Raw genomic sequence first — 13,735 nt, forward strand, 5'->3', positions numbered from 1 at the left:
CAAAACATTGATGTTGCATTGACAAATCAAATTATCATATCATCTCCATAGATATGTTGTACTTAGAGACAGAAATAGGGAAAACTGAAATCTTGCATAGACACTGCACTATGTAATGTATTTTGATATTTTTTGCAATCAAAATATTACCTTTGGGTCATTTGCATAATGTCACCAGCATAACATTGATTGTATGTCTCTTGTAATGTTTTTAGATGTTTGAATAATATTTAAAAAAAGGCAGCTTCCACTTTTACATAACATTGATTGTCAACATTGATTTAAATGTGTACACTTACAAAATGTAAAGAAACAAAGTCTTCATTTTAACTTGACAATGTGCTTTAAATGACAGTGGGATGAAGCCTATGCACATTTGTATGTAACTCCAGTTGATAAGATTAAAAAATAATTTTTTTCCAAATCATACTGTCAAAATGGGGCCTCCTGATTGGTCAATTGTCATCTGACTATATGATAAAATCTCTTGCCCAACCATGGGCGGTAGGCTACAGAATTTCAATTGAGGAAGGGACCAAGCCCACCGCGGTGCGTGTTTCCGCCCACTCCGGAAATCCTTTGCACTAATTTTGCTCTTATTTGCTCGGCTGGGCTGCACCTTCCAATACTGTGCCCTAGACTGTGCCTGTGCCGCAACGGCAGAGCGTTCGACTCAGAACCAAGAGGTCCCGAGTTCAAATCCTGTCATGTCACCGATCTTGTACCCTTGGGAAAGGCACTTTACACGACTTTCCTCACTCCACCCAGGTGTAAATGGGCACCTGACTTCGGTTGGGGAAGGTCGTATTGAGGTCACCTGGTGGTGCCCAACGGCAGTCGCCCAGACCCTTGCGACAGTTCCACATAATGCAAGTGTGGATAAGATATGTATATGTTGTGTATCATGTGAAACCTGTAAACCCTGCATCAATTCAGCGCTAGAAAGGCTGCCATTGCGGGTAATTTCTGACTAATAAAAACCAATCTTATAACAACTCACTGCCTATATGGCCTAAGAGATAGCCTGGATGCCAGACCCCAATCTCAAAAACATAAATATTGATTGGGGTCCAGGCAACCTAAAAGAAGGCTATGGGACTACCTTCACCTTCTGAAGCAGCAAGATAACTTGCTGGCCTAACGTACGTCCAGCCTTACTTCACAGGAGTGAATCTTGGGCCCCTACTGCCCCTGATCTGCAGCGACTGCACTGAAATGACCGAGCCATGATCAGGTGGATCTGTGGTGCCAAACCCCAGGATGAGGCACCATCTGCTAGTCTTCATTCTAAACTAGGTGTTGCAGACATCTCCTCAGTGCTGCAGTCACGTCGTCTGCGGTGGTACGGACACGTGGAAAGAGCTAGTGGCTGCATCAACACTATCACAAAGCTGCAGTTACACGGCAACAGAGGTCGTGGTAGAAAAAAGAAAGCTTGGATTGAGTGCGTAAAGAAGGACATTACAGAGCGCGGCCTCACCAGCGTGGACCCGCTGGACAGAGCCGCTTGGAGGCGCTGTGTGAAGACTGCTGCCAACCCCTGCGTCAGGGAACCCTGCAGCAGTATAATCTAATACTGGATACTACTACTATATGAGCCACTACAAGCGTATCAACGAACGCTTGGTAATACATTACGTACTATAAGTATAATAGTCAATCCACTCTTGAAAAACAGAGACAATGCATTGCTGCTTCAAAAAACAATCATATATTTTTTGGGACAATCCGCAAAGAAGAGAGGAACAAACTTAACCTTTGTTACTCAAAAAATAAATCAAAATAACTAATTTTTTTACCTTCAAGAATTCAGGAATTAGTCCAGCACTTGAGAGTACACTAAACCATGTTGCAGGATTACAATATTGTGTTTGCTTGATGGAAATATCTATCAAAACGGCTTAGTACATGGTGTGTATATGACATTCCATATACACTTTCTTTCAAAAAATAATATAGTTGCCAACGCAATTACAACTTTCCACTAAAATATCCTGTTGCAACAATGTCAGACTTAATTTTGCTCAACAGTGATAAGGCTTTTCCAAATTATCCAAGTCTTCAGTCATTCTCGTCCTCATCTTCTTCTTCTACTCCTTCCTTCTCTGGGGAAGGGTTGTCTTTTCTTTCTAGCAGTTCAAACGTTCCGTCGTTTGACCAGACACTGTCCAGGGTGATGTGAAAGTTGACCATCGGGGTGTCCAGAAGTTTCTGGAAATAAGAATGGATAAGATACTGTAGCGTCAGTTCGGTTTTCTTGTCGATATTGAATTTTTATTTGCATGTGAATCTTTGTGTGGAATTTCAAGTGCTACTTTTCTTCTTTTATAACTATGCCCTGTTTTTCACCTCTCTCTCTCAAACACATACTGGCATGCATGCAGACACACACACAGTCTGATACAACATGTACATGTACAAGTATATTTGATCATTATACAGTCCAATAAAACTAGTCTGGTATCCATCCTACTCTAGCTCTGTTCGCTCCTTTGATTGCTTCCCTGTAGAATAGCCTGGTCCCCGTTTATTAGAGAAATGATTGGCATCTAGCTAATTATTCAGGTAAAACATACAAGACAGCTAAGATTGGCTGTGTCAAAAAATCTTCTGTAACGGCATGGTAATGGGGTAGGAACAGGCATTTGGAAGTTTGTCCCTCAATACATTGCCTCTGAGAAATATTTGATTCCCAAAATGATGCAGAATACAAGGAGCAAACATTAAACGGGGATGGATGCCAGACTATTTGGCGTGGACGCCATTGTTGGAGCAAACCGTTGGAGCTAGAATAGGATGGATTCCAGGCTACTGTAGAACTGTCCCACTCACCAATATTCTGGCCTGTTCGGGCGTTAGGACGTCACCTGCAGTACAAACTGTGTGGTCTGAGATCAGGTTTATCTCACCTGTGGGTACAAAAAAACAGCAATGTGAGACCATAGGCTGAGATCAGTATTATCTGTGAATACAAAAACTGCAGTGTGACACCATATGCTGTACAATATAGTATGCAGTCCATTAACATGTTTTACAAATAACAGACTTCATGTGGAAAATTCAAAATCTTTTTTTAAAATTCATTCTTAGTGCCCTATCTCTGTTGCTAGTACCCCAGGACCCAAACTTAACATTGTGCTCACCATGATCCAAATACTACATATCTTGAAAAGTTTGTTTTAATTTTTGCAGTGACCTCTATCTCCACAGCAAATTTTTTGATATCACATATGCATTTGCAATGTATTACAGTTCTAACTGTTCTAGACTTGTTTCAACTGCAAACTTAAAACATTGTGTAAGCCTCCTTTTCCCTTTCACTGCGAAATAAAGTCCCTGCGAAGATAAATGAATTGACAGTACCGGTACTACAAATGCTAACAAAACTCAGTTGTATATTTCTAACATATAAATCACAAGTACAAAGGCAAGAAGTTTAAGACAATTGCCTGAAAGTTCTCAAATACAACATATCTGATCAAAGCCGGGAAATGCGAATTGTGGAATTTGAAGTTCAAAGAGAAGATATCAATGAACGTTCCGCTACATGAAATCACAGCATGTTGGCATCTACGTGTAGCTTAACCAATAAAAAAACTGTCCCAAATCGCTTTTTGCCAACCAAAGATGAGATTCCAACAGTGCAGTAACAGTTACAACTAACTACATAGGGGGTCCACATAAAAGACTTGGTAATAGCTAATATTGTCTATTTTCTTCACCCAGAAAGTTTAGAGTCACAAATCTTTCCGTCTTGTGCAACAACATTAAAGAACTAACAAGCGATTTTGAATTTGAAATTTGAATTAGAATTTTCTGTAAGTTATGTTTGCAGTTTTTGGGTGTATTGTTAACACAGGTACACTCCACTTTAGGATAATATGATGTCACAGTATTTACGTTGATAGCCTGAATAACTTAAAATTGCCTATTCAGATTGGAACAGTTTTTTTGTGTGCATGTCTTTCAACTTACCGGTAGGGTAGATTTAAAACAACGAACTGGATAGTTTCAGGGAGTGAATAAAGTAAGGCTCAAGTTCTCCTCCCTGCCCTCTTATTTCATCTTGACCAAATTTTTAAATCAGATATGTCTGAGAACCCAGGAAATAACTTGTTGAGGCTTTATAGAACCTGTTCATACAGGGATTCGTATTTCCATGCAGTGGCCATTAGCTACATGGAAAAAAGCCCCCCAAAATAGCACTTCTTTTGTGAATAATTGCTTTAAATGATGGCTTTTACCATAAATAACGTTTCTACTGAAAATGTCGACTGAGCTTGTCAGTCAGTGGCAAGGCACCCCTTTTATCAGAGAGATTGAATTGTCCCGAAAGCTATGTTTGGAGAAGTGCTAGCGCAGTTCTGAGGAAGAGTCAGATCGGCACCCAATCGTAAATAGAACTCTGAACCGAGACCATAAAGATGATCTTACCTCGTTCCAGTTTGGTTGGCAATCCCAGCTGCCTTAGCTGTGGTTCCATGGAATGTGAGAACTGAGGTAAGGGTCCTTCGAACAGCACGACGGTGTGAATGGCGGTGTTGCCCGACCGCGCAAAATCCTTCAACTGGTACTGGGAAAACCACCTGCAACCGGACAACGGTTAGAAGCCATCTTACAGTTCAAGTGCCACAGGGGATTGTGGGTAAGGTCAGAGGTTACTCAGAAGCAAACAAATATCCATGTAGCCAAGTTGAACACGTGTCTAGAGAATGAATTGTTTACAAGTCAGAAGGGCCATAAACTGTGACATAGACCGCAATTAAACAAACATTTAAGAATTACTGTTACTATGGCAGTTTTCATGTTGATTTTCAAGCTCACTATCAAGAATACTCAATACATCTACATGTATATGATATATCTAGATTAAACATATGTTCTTTTCTGAATACAACACATCAATGAAATAGCATTTGTTCTGCAATTTGGAATAACTTTAAGTTTATTATCGGATGTATTGTTCAAAAACCACATTGGGTTTAAAATTGATGAAATATCAACTTTCAGTCTCCCTGGAATATCAGCAACAGCAAAGGTATGTGTAATGATTATCTGCTGCACATTCACAAAAAAACAGTGAAAAATGTTGTACATCACAGAAAGCGATACCAAAATGTCACGGTGTAAGGAAAATGTACATTTTCACTGAACTTTAACTCCACGGTGGTGGCAGGTAAAATTACAACAGGTTTTTCACGGTGATGATAAGTTCACGGTACAGAGGTGACCGTGAAAACAGTGAACATAAAGTTACAGTGAAAGAAACAAGAATTACAGTACTTACTCTACAACTTCTTCCTTAGTTTTGTTGGTAAAAAACATCCCTGTCTGCCCGCGGAGTCTCTGACTGACCCTGTACAGGTTTTCCCGATACTCGTCTTCTGCACCCCGTCCGAGCGCCACGGACATCACCTTGTTCTTACCGAAAAAGAACCTGGAAAAAAAAAAAAAACGTTTAAAGGTTTTGCAAGATGGCTGCACCCATGTTTTAAGATGGCTGCCTTCATGGACTTGAACAGAACGTTTTGATTGTGCAAAACTGTAGCAATCCTAGCAAAAAAATACCTGCAGTACCAAATGTGACTACTATGTTCCAATGGCACTGTTACAAAAAGTATAGACTAATCCAAGATAAGACAAGTAATATAACCAAGTCTAGCATATGAAATCAAATTCATTCACAAATACATTCCCAAATGAAAACTGTTAATATGTTGAAGCAAAAAAAAAGGTGGATGTATCTGGATATATCAAACTGTTTAGATTGCGACTTTTCATGTCATCATTATTCAACATGACCTACTGAAAATGCAGAAATATTCACAGGGATTTAACTTTGTGGTAGGCAGAAAATGGAGTGTTTGCGGTGGTTTTGAGATCGCGTTCGAAACAATAGAAGTGCTACAGTCACACAATGGAACTGCTTTTCGCGGTGGTTGTAAGTTGGGGGTAAAGATTAGCCGTAAAAAAAGCGAACATAAAACCACAGTGAACATTTCTGCATTTACTGTTGTTTCTGTGCACCTAAAAATTCAGGTGCACAGAAAAGATTTTGGGTGCATAACATAAAACTAAGTAGTCAGACAGGACTAGATTATGCACCCAGTATTTTGAGCACTGCCACTGCTGTAAAAAAACCTACAATCATCATACCTGCTGTGTTTCCAAACGTTGCGTACTTCCTTCAACTTGCTGTTTCTCATGTTCTCCACGGAAAACGTGAAGATTCGGGCGTACTGGTCCACGCATTCTCGGATCTGGAGAACGTGACAAGGAAAAAACAAACTGTTATGACACGGAACAGAAATATAACACAACATCAACATTACAGTTATCTTTTTAGAGTGAAATTATTATAGCCCAATCCTAGAGCAAGATGGCAGAAATATATCTTTTTGATAGTCTTTAAACAAACTGGAATCAAATAGACATTTAAAAAGGATAACCAATGTAACATTACAATGATCTAAATTTGTCACATTGCAGTGGATTTACAAAAATGTAGATCTACAATTTAACCAATGTAACATTACAATCTAAATTTGTCACATTGCACTGGATGTACAAAGTGGTGGATCTACAATTTAACCAATGTAACGTTACAATCTAAATTTGTCACATTTGCAGTGGAATCTAGCATTCAGATCACAATTTGTACGCAAGGTATCTGTTTTTGTGTTCTTAAAATGTACTACGAGGTCAGATAAGTTCAGTGACCTTTACTGCTGTAATCCATCTGTACCATTGGATTAGGATATCCGTCAGTTATTTTTAAATGCCAACCCTGGGCCAATCAGTGGCCAGACTTTTGAAGTGTATGAATGGCGGTAGGGTAGTGTTGTAAATGGGCAGGATGTTTCCAGAAGCTAGGGTTTACTGTATACTGCAGTGGTATTTTTGTGTGGAAGGATGCCAAAAGAGGTTTCTGCAGTGTTTAAAATGTGTGTTTGAAACAATTCTGTAGTAGAGTACTCATACAAGGGGACATATCATGTAGTCATGAATAAGTGCTGAAGAGGGAACCTTGAAAACCGTGAAAGTTTTAAATTGAAGATTGATTTTGAAATTATCATTATGGTCTGCAACAGTACAATAATTATCATACGACGTTGCGCACCACACAACAGAGAAGACAGACTCTATGTACAGTATTTACATGTTCATTGTACTAGAGAAATTCCCCATGGACCACGGCTTAATGTCCTGTCCTAGGGACATGTATGTAGTGACACTTTCCAGTAGCTTGCATGTCGGGTGAGCGACACAGCCAGGATTCAAACTCACAACATCTTGCTTTACAGATAAATCACTTGATTAAAACACTTGACTATGCCAGCTACTGCCATAATTTTTCCTTGTTTAACCACAGCCGACATGTTTATAGTCCTCAATTCTGTTATCGCCCTGCATAATCAATTGGGAAGGCTGCTATGAGCCTTTGCAGCTGTATAAATATACACGAAGCCAAGAAACACAGGAAGTAGCCTATACCAATCATAAATTCATAAACCAAAGGTTTCTGAGGACTGAAATTGTTTCAGCGTGTTATATTACAGCATAACATTTCTAAATGAAAACAAACATGAGAAAATAAATAATATGTAGTTGGCTCCCAAGATGTCACATTTTACATTCTTTTGACTAGGAATAAATGAGAAATGCAGGAATAGGATATCTATCACCATTTTGATACAGTACGGAAAAATTATAATTCTATTAGTATTACTGGAATAACACAATGGACCTAATGGATAGTGAGTGGAATGATACAAAAATTAGTGATAATTTTTTGGGTATCCATTTTTATAATTCTGCACATGCAAGTCTTATCAGCACATACGATAAGAATATTTCTGGTTTCAGCAATATTTAATATCGAGCAGGTATCCTACGACCTTGTCAATCAAAGGAGGTTAAACAGTTGCTGATAATCTTTTCCTTCAAATGTGAAACTCTCTTCTTTTCCTCATTTTCTCTTCTTTCCATAATACAGAAATCTGTAATACATCTTTCAGTAAAACTCATTTTCAAAATTCTGAACGTGCAAATCTAACCAGTGTATTCAATCAGACCTATTTCTGCTTTCAGCAATACTTGACAGTGTATTTTTAAACCTTGTCAATCACAAGTTGTTCATACTATTTTCCCCCCAATTTGAAAATCTTCTCCACAAATTTCAGGTACCATTTCAAGAGATCTAGAAAAATTATAAAAACTGTAACTACATTTTCAGATTTCAATAAAAAATGATAAAAACTGCAACTATATTTTCAGAATGAAAGAAAAAAATGATAAAAACTGACTACATTTTCAGATTCCAAATTTCAGGAAAAATATCATAAAAACAGCAACTACATTTCTTAGATTCCGAATTTCAAGAAAAAAATGATAAAAATAGTATCTACAATTCCAAATTTCAGGAAAAAAATGATAAAAACTATAACTACATTTTCAGATTCCCAACGATCCGTTTCTGCCTTGTACATGTGCGTGTGAAATCAAAGTGGACCTTGCTGCCCGCGGGAATCGCTAATAATCTGACTACAGCCTTCTTTCCATTCCCCGCAGGCTACTTCCTGGAGAGCACCTGCTAATAGCGAGAGGGTTGCCATGGTTACACCATTGCCATGGCAACAGCAGAGCAGAATGACGTACATTGTGGGCAAGGCCTATCAACTTGTAAATTCTACAGAAGGAAAATCACAGGGGGCACATGGAATGGTCTGGATGGTTTTTCTTCTAACCAAGGCTTGAAATGTACATGGGCGCATTTGCACTTTTATGCACCCAAAATTGGGGCTGTGCACCTAATGTTTGACTGTGGTTGCACCAGTGCACCTACAGTTGTAGATAATTTTGTAGGCTATAGAGTAAAGTACTATTGAAAACTTGTATACAGTATCAGAAAAGAAATAAAATCCTTTAAGGTTAATTTGTTGTACTTTGTTGTAGCTATAGAATTATTATAGATTGAAGTTCTTACGAGAGGCACTAGGGTTTGTAACTACGTTTTGCTGACATGTTGACACAGTTGTGCACTCATCTTTTAGTGCACCTAAATTTCAGATTTTTTGTGCACATGTGCTTCTTCCACAAAACCGATAGCCACCTTTAGGACATTAAGCGTAATATAACCAGCTGTTACCGCGCCGCGTGCCTGCGAAGCTGGTGTGTCACGCCGAAGGGTAGTTATACCAGGCCTTGAAATTCATTTTTGGGAATAGGTGTACTGGTGCACCTAACATAGAAATTCAGGTGCACCGAAAGAATTTTTATTTGGTTACACATGAAATAAAGTAGAATGCCAGAAAAACTCTTACTGCCTCTCTTAAGAACTTTAATCTGAAATTCTATTGCAGCCTTCAAAATTCTAATCAAGTAACACATTAAATATGGTACAACAAAGGTTATATTGCTTTTCTGACACTATTATTCTAAGAACATTCTGTATACTACATGTACTAGCATAGTACAATACTACCTCTAGGCTCTACCCTATAGCCTACAAAATTATCTAGGTACACTGGTGCACCCACATGCAAAAATTAGGTGCACAGCTTCAAATTTGGATGCACAGTCAGCAGTGCACATGCACCCAGTATTTTGAGCCCTGTATACAGATACAGAAGATTCTAGTATTGCATTAATAGGCATTGACATAAAGCTGTGATGTCATTACGACATGCATAATTAAAGAGTCTGGCATGTGGAAGCTGCCATGTGGAACAATCATCGAATCAGAACCGGGAAAAAACCTTTTACTAAACCTCAAGGGATAAATGCCCTTACTCACAATTTTACAAGCCACCTTACTGCTATGATTTAAAGTCTCAAAATTGTGTCAAAATTATTATTTCTCCGGCAAAAGAACCTGGCCCTGATACGTTGAAAATCGTGAATCAGTGCTCCTCCAGAAAATAAACGATGGTACTGCCAAGAAAGACTGTAAAGAAGGCTGCTTAGTAGTGAGTATTAGTACTCAGCTTAGTGTCTGCTCCCAAATCAAATACACTGTATTATGCAGCAGTGCATGAAGGGGTGAAGTCTGCCATCTCTGATCATTTCCTTCTTAATAATGAAATGCTGTGACAAGGACCGTATCTACAATAGGGTACTTGAACCTACCTAACTACCTACTGTATGTCCAAGCACATTGCTATGACGCAATTAATATCTGCCAGGTTCTGAATGGTTGAACCACAGCCCCGCCCACCTTGGTCAAAATGCAGGAATGCAAAATAAAAACATGCAAATAACCTAAACAAAATTAGCCACTGATTGGTTTAATTGCTAATTTTGATTGACAGCTGGGATCATGTAGTTCTATCCATAGGCACGCCGCCCATAGTGAGAAATGTTTAAAGGTATCCAGTATTTGGGTCAAGGTCTACTCTTAAGTGTAATAATGCAGTGTCAGCCCATTAAGTTTTTACCTGACAGCTTTCCTGACATCTGTAATGCATACTGATACATACCCTTCTAACGGTGGTACTTAGGGTTTACAGTTACCAGGATCGCATACATCGCACACTTATAATTCCGCCAGGTACAATAGCTTTATAAGACCGTGAGTTTAATGACACCTGCAAATGCTGCATCAGCAGTCCCTGAGGTACTAGTATGCACACTTCAGGTATCCAAGTGTTCAAGATGTATTGTTGAAAAGGCCTTGATAACAGTAATGCCGTTTTTTCTCAATGTGTCTTTTTTTTAAACATTGGAGTGCTATAACCCTGTTATGTGAATTTTATAGCTACATGTATTTGTTTTGCTGTTGTTAGATCTATAATAACAAATCATGTAACAAAATCTAGAGAGAAAACTATCTTGGCAGTAGACAACTGAAGGTTAAACTTAAATTAATGGGAGGGGACAAACGAAATACATTCCTACCCTACCAAAAGATGGAATGACCATAAGCTCGAAGAATGTCATGGATATGAAATTATGTCAGCAATAATGGATACTGTATGTAACTATCTTACAATAGGATATCATATCAAACAAGCTAAGACTCTATATCCTTTTGTATCCAAACTTCCTGTCTGATACTGAATACCGCCATTCGATTGGCATTACGTCCATACTAGGGTCAGCCATACCATATACAGTATACATATCAGGATATATGCACGGCAACACCACCCCAAAACAGACGAGATTAAGAGACGAGCAAGGAAACACACACACTGGCAAATGGCGGAGCTTTGTGGCTGCGTGCCCGATGTATCATACAGTACTGACAGTTCTAGTATCGAAGTAAAGCCACGAAAGTTTCGGAGAAGAAGAGGAAAGGTGAGTTAGAGACAACTATTTCTCCTGAAAAAAAGGTCTCTCAGGATTGCAACTTGCATACCACCGAAAAGCTAAGTAAAAAATCAATTTAAATTCTCCTAAAATTCTAGAATAGTACAGAAGTTTCCAGCATATACATAAATAAATGATAGGTTGTCTAAATTTGTTATGCATCATTCAATGAAATAATGATATGGTATTTTGGGGTGGTACGCATGCTTAACAAGTGAAAGCCAGGATGCCTGAACTTTCCTTCTTTTTGTCGGTGCAACCTTAAAAGTACAGTGGCACAATTCATACTAGGGAGGCCAGTTCTTATTCGGAGCGGAACGCCATTTTGCATGACCCTTAAAAGTGACTTTGACATTCCTTCCAGGATGTTCAGTTTCTTTCTGTATTTTTCTGTACAGCCCATAGAGCCAAACAAATCCCCAAAAATGAACACTGAACTTTTTGTGAAAATTAAACTTTTTTCGAACATTTGAACTGTTTTCTGGACATTTGAACTGTTATTTTGTGGACCGTACCATGTCCTAGTCTGTGCCAGACTGACTGATGACAGTATCATACTATCATTGTGATTATATTATTCTTATAAGTGATATCTGCAAATAACGTTTTATATATATATATATATATATATATATATATGTATCAAGGAATAGAATTCTAACAGTAGGAAAAATATCATATGTGTCCAATTTTAGAGATGTTCTCTTTGATGAATATAGGAATGGATCAGAATTCCCTACAAATATATGATCAATATGACATGTACAAGGCTACGAGGTATTAGTCATTTGATTAGATCCTACGGCCTGGTATTCCCAATGCATTTGGAATACAATGAATTGATTCTTCCTGGCACCTACAGTCCCTCAATGCAAGAAACACTGCAAAGCTATGTTCAAAAACACAGTTTTTTTAGAAAAATTTCAGGAACTAAAAAAAATTACGGAATTCAATACCAGACTTGCACCCTGAGGTTGATTTGAATAAAGATTAAAGGATTTTCCTCCAATGACAGTGGAAACCATGTAGCTACTTAGTACTAGTACTAAGTAAGTTAACACTTTGGCTTCTATACTGGAACAGACTCTTTGATATTTTAGCATATGACTATGAGGGTGAAATGACTGAGTGCAATGGCTATCTATGTGATGTCCTTGCAGGGCTTTGCCCAGTATTATATGTAGATGTACTGTGAAGCATATTGCAGATTGCACATATTCATGTTGATAGAGTTATTAGGACCCAAATGACCGTGTATCTCTGTTATATTGTATCTGACCCTTACCTCTTCCCTCATGACCTCAATGAAAAGCGGCCTGCGTGCAGATTTGAGCTTATCATGAATAAACAAAGGTTCAAACAAACAAGCATAAATCATTTACTTATGTCTTGCCTAGTTCAGTAGTTGGATCTGTGGCAACAAATGGCAGCAGAGACATGTCATTTTAATCCTTCCATTTGCTACTACTAATTATGCATTTGCATGATAAGCTACTCCATTTGACAAACATATACATAACGTTTACATAACATTAGCACTCAGTATTTCTGGAGAAAAAAATTATGTTTATATAATACCACCAGGTTCAGGCAAGGTTGACCAAACAACAAATGCAGTCATATGGTATAAAATCTAGAAATAAACTGCTACTCCAACAGTCACTACCCAAAGTTGTATACTAGTAGACTAGTACAGTACCACGTTTAAAAAGCAGCTGCACTTCTAAAGGTAAACGCTAGGGGTCCTAAGATCTAATTTTCCATAATTTTGGAAATTATACAACATAGAAATATTTACAAACATCCATACTTAACTTGTTTACAAACGAACCAACAAATCTGCGAATGGTAGCAGTAGATATAATCTTATATCACCTTAATTTGAAACAAGGAGGTTTCGAAAGTGCCCACCACTACCAGTGCAGTACAACACGTGTACCAACACTTACCTGATCGACCAAATTCCTCTTCAATTCCAGACCCTTCTTCCGCGTTGATGTCAATGAGACTGTAGAATAACAGTAAAAGAATATGTCAAATCATAAGACCGTACAGAAAAAAGAAAAATCGACCGTAACGTGTCATATAGCTGGCAAAAACTTACTTTTCTTGTCACGTTTCGACTTCGGCATGATTGCAAAATTTCTGAACTACTTTGTCATGCGCAATGACCTGCAGGTCATTTCCTATCATAGGTCAAATTACGTCATGTAAAAAATTGAAATAAAGATATATTACCTACAGCTAGACTATGCTGGTCGTTTCTGAATTATTTCTAAAATTGAAGAAAAAAGTTTTGTAGGTATTAGAAATTTGTATTTTGGTTGGTCGTAAACAAGTATGACATCATTCCTTCCTCGGAACCAATAAATTTCCATGGCAACGCTGACGTCATCCTGACCCCTGCGAAGGCCGGTGGGAATCC

At 38.2% G+C, this 13,735-nt stretch overlaps 1 protein-coding gene across 1 annotated transcript; it reads right to left on the reverse strand.

Annotated features, from left to right (window-relative positions):
- Positions 1 to 1,692: 1,692 nt before the first annotated feature.
- LOC136423808 (mRNA turnover protein 4 homolog) lies at positions 1,693 to 13,534 on the reverse strand. The gene is made up of 7 exons (XM_066412130.1): positions 13,415 to 13,534; positions 13,260 to 13,318; positions 6,157 to 6,260; positions 5,288 to 5,437; positions 4,435 to 4,586; positions 2,833 to 2,909; positions 1,693 to 2,211 (listed from the first exon to the last, which is right to left on the reverse strand). Exons 1-7 carry the CDS (start codon positions 13,440 to 13,442, stop codon positions 2,062 to 2,064), a joined length of 720 nt encoding a protein of 239 aa, XP_066268227.1. The 5' UTR covers positions 13,443 to 13,534; the 3' UTR covers positions 1,693 to 2,061.
- Positions 13,535 to 13,735: the final 201 nt, after the last annotated feature.

The sequence above is a fragment of the Branchiostoma lanceolatum genome, chromosome 18 (genome assembly GCF_035083965.1).
Source record: "Branchiostoma lanceolatum isolate klBraLanc5 chromosome 18, klBraLanc5.hap2, whole genome shotgun sequence".
NCBI lineage: Eukaryota > Metazoa > Chordata > Leptocardii > Amphioxiformes > Branchiostomatidae > Branchiostoma > Branchiostoma lanceolatum.

Bases quoted from the DNA above. Each gene is read 5' to 3' on its own strand.
- LOC136423808 (XM_066412130.1), bottom strand. From the start codon at position 13,442: ATGCCGAAGTCGAAACGTGACAAGAAAA. The intron at 4,587-5,287 runs GTAAGTACTGTA...GTCCGGTTGCAG, and splicing joins ACTAAGGAAGAAGTTGTAGA to GTGGTTTTCCCAGTACCAGT. The intron at 2,212-2,832 runs GTGAGTGGGACA...TCTTATTTCCAG, and splicing joins CCGAACAGGCCAGAATATTG to AAACTTCTGGACACCCCGAT.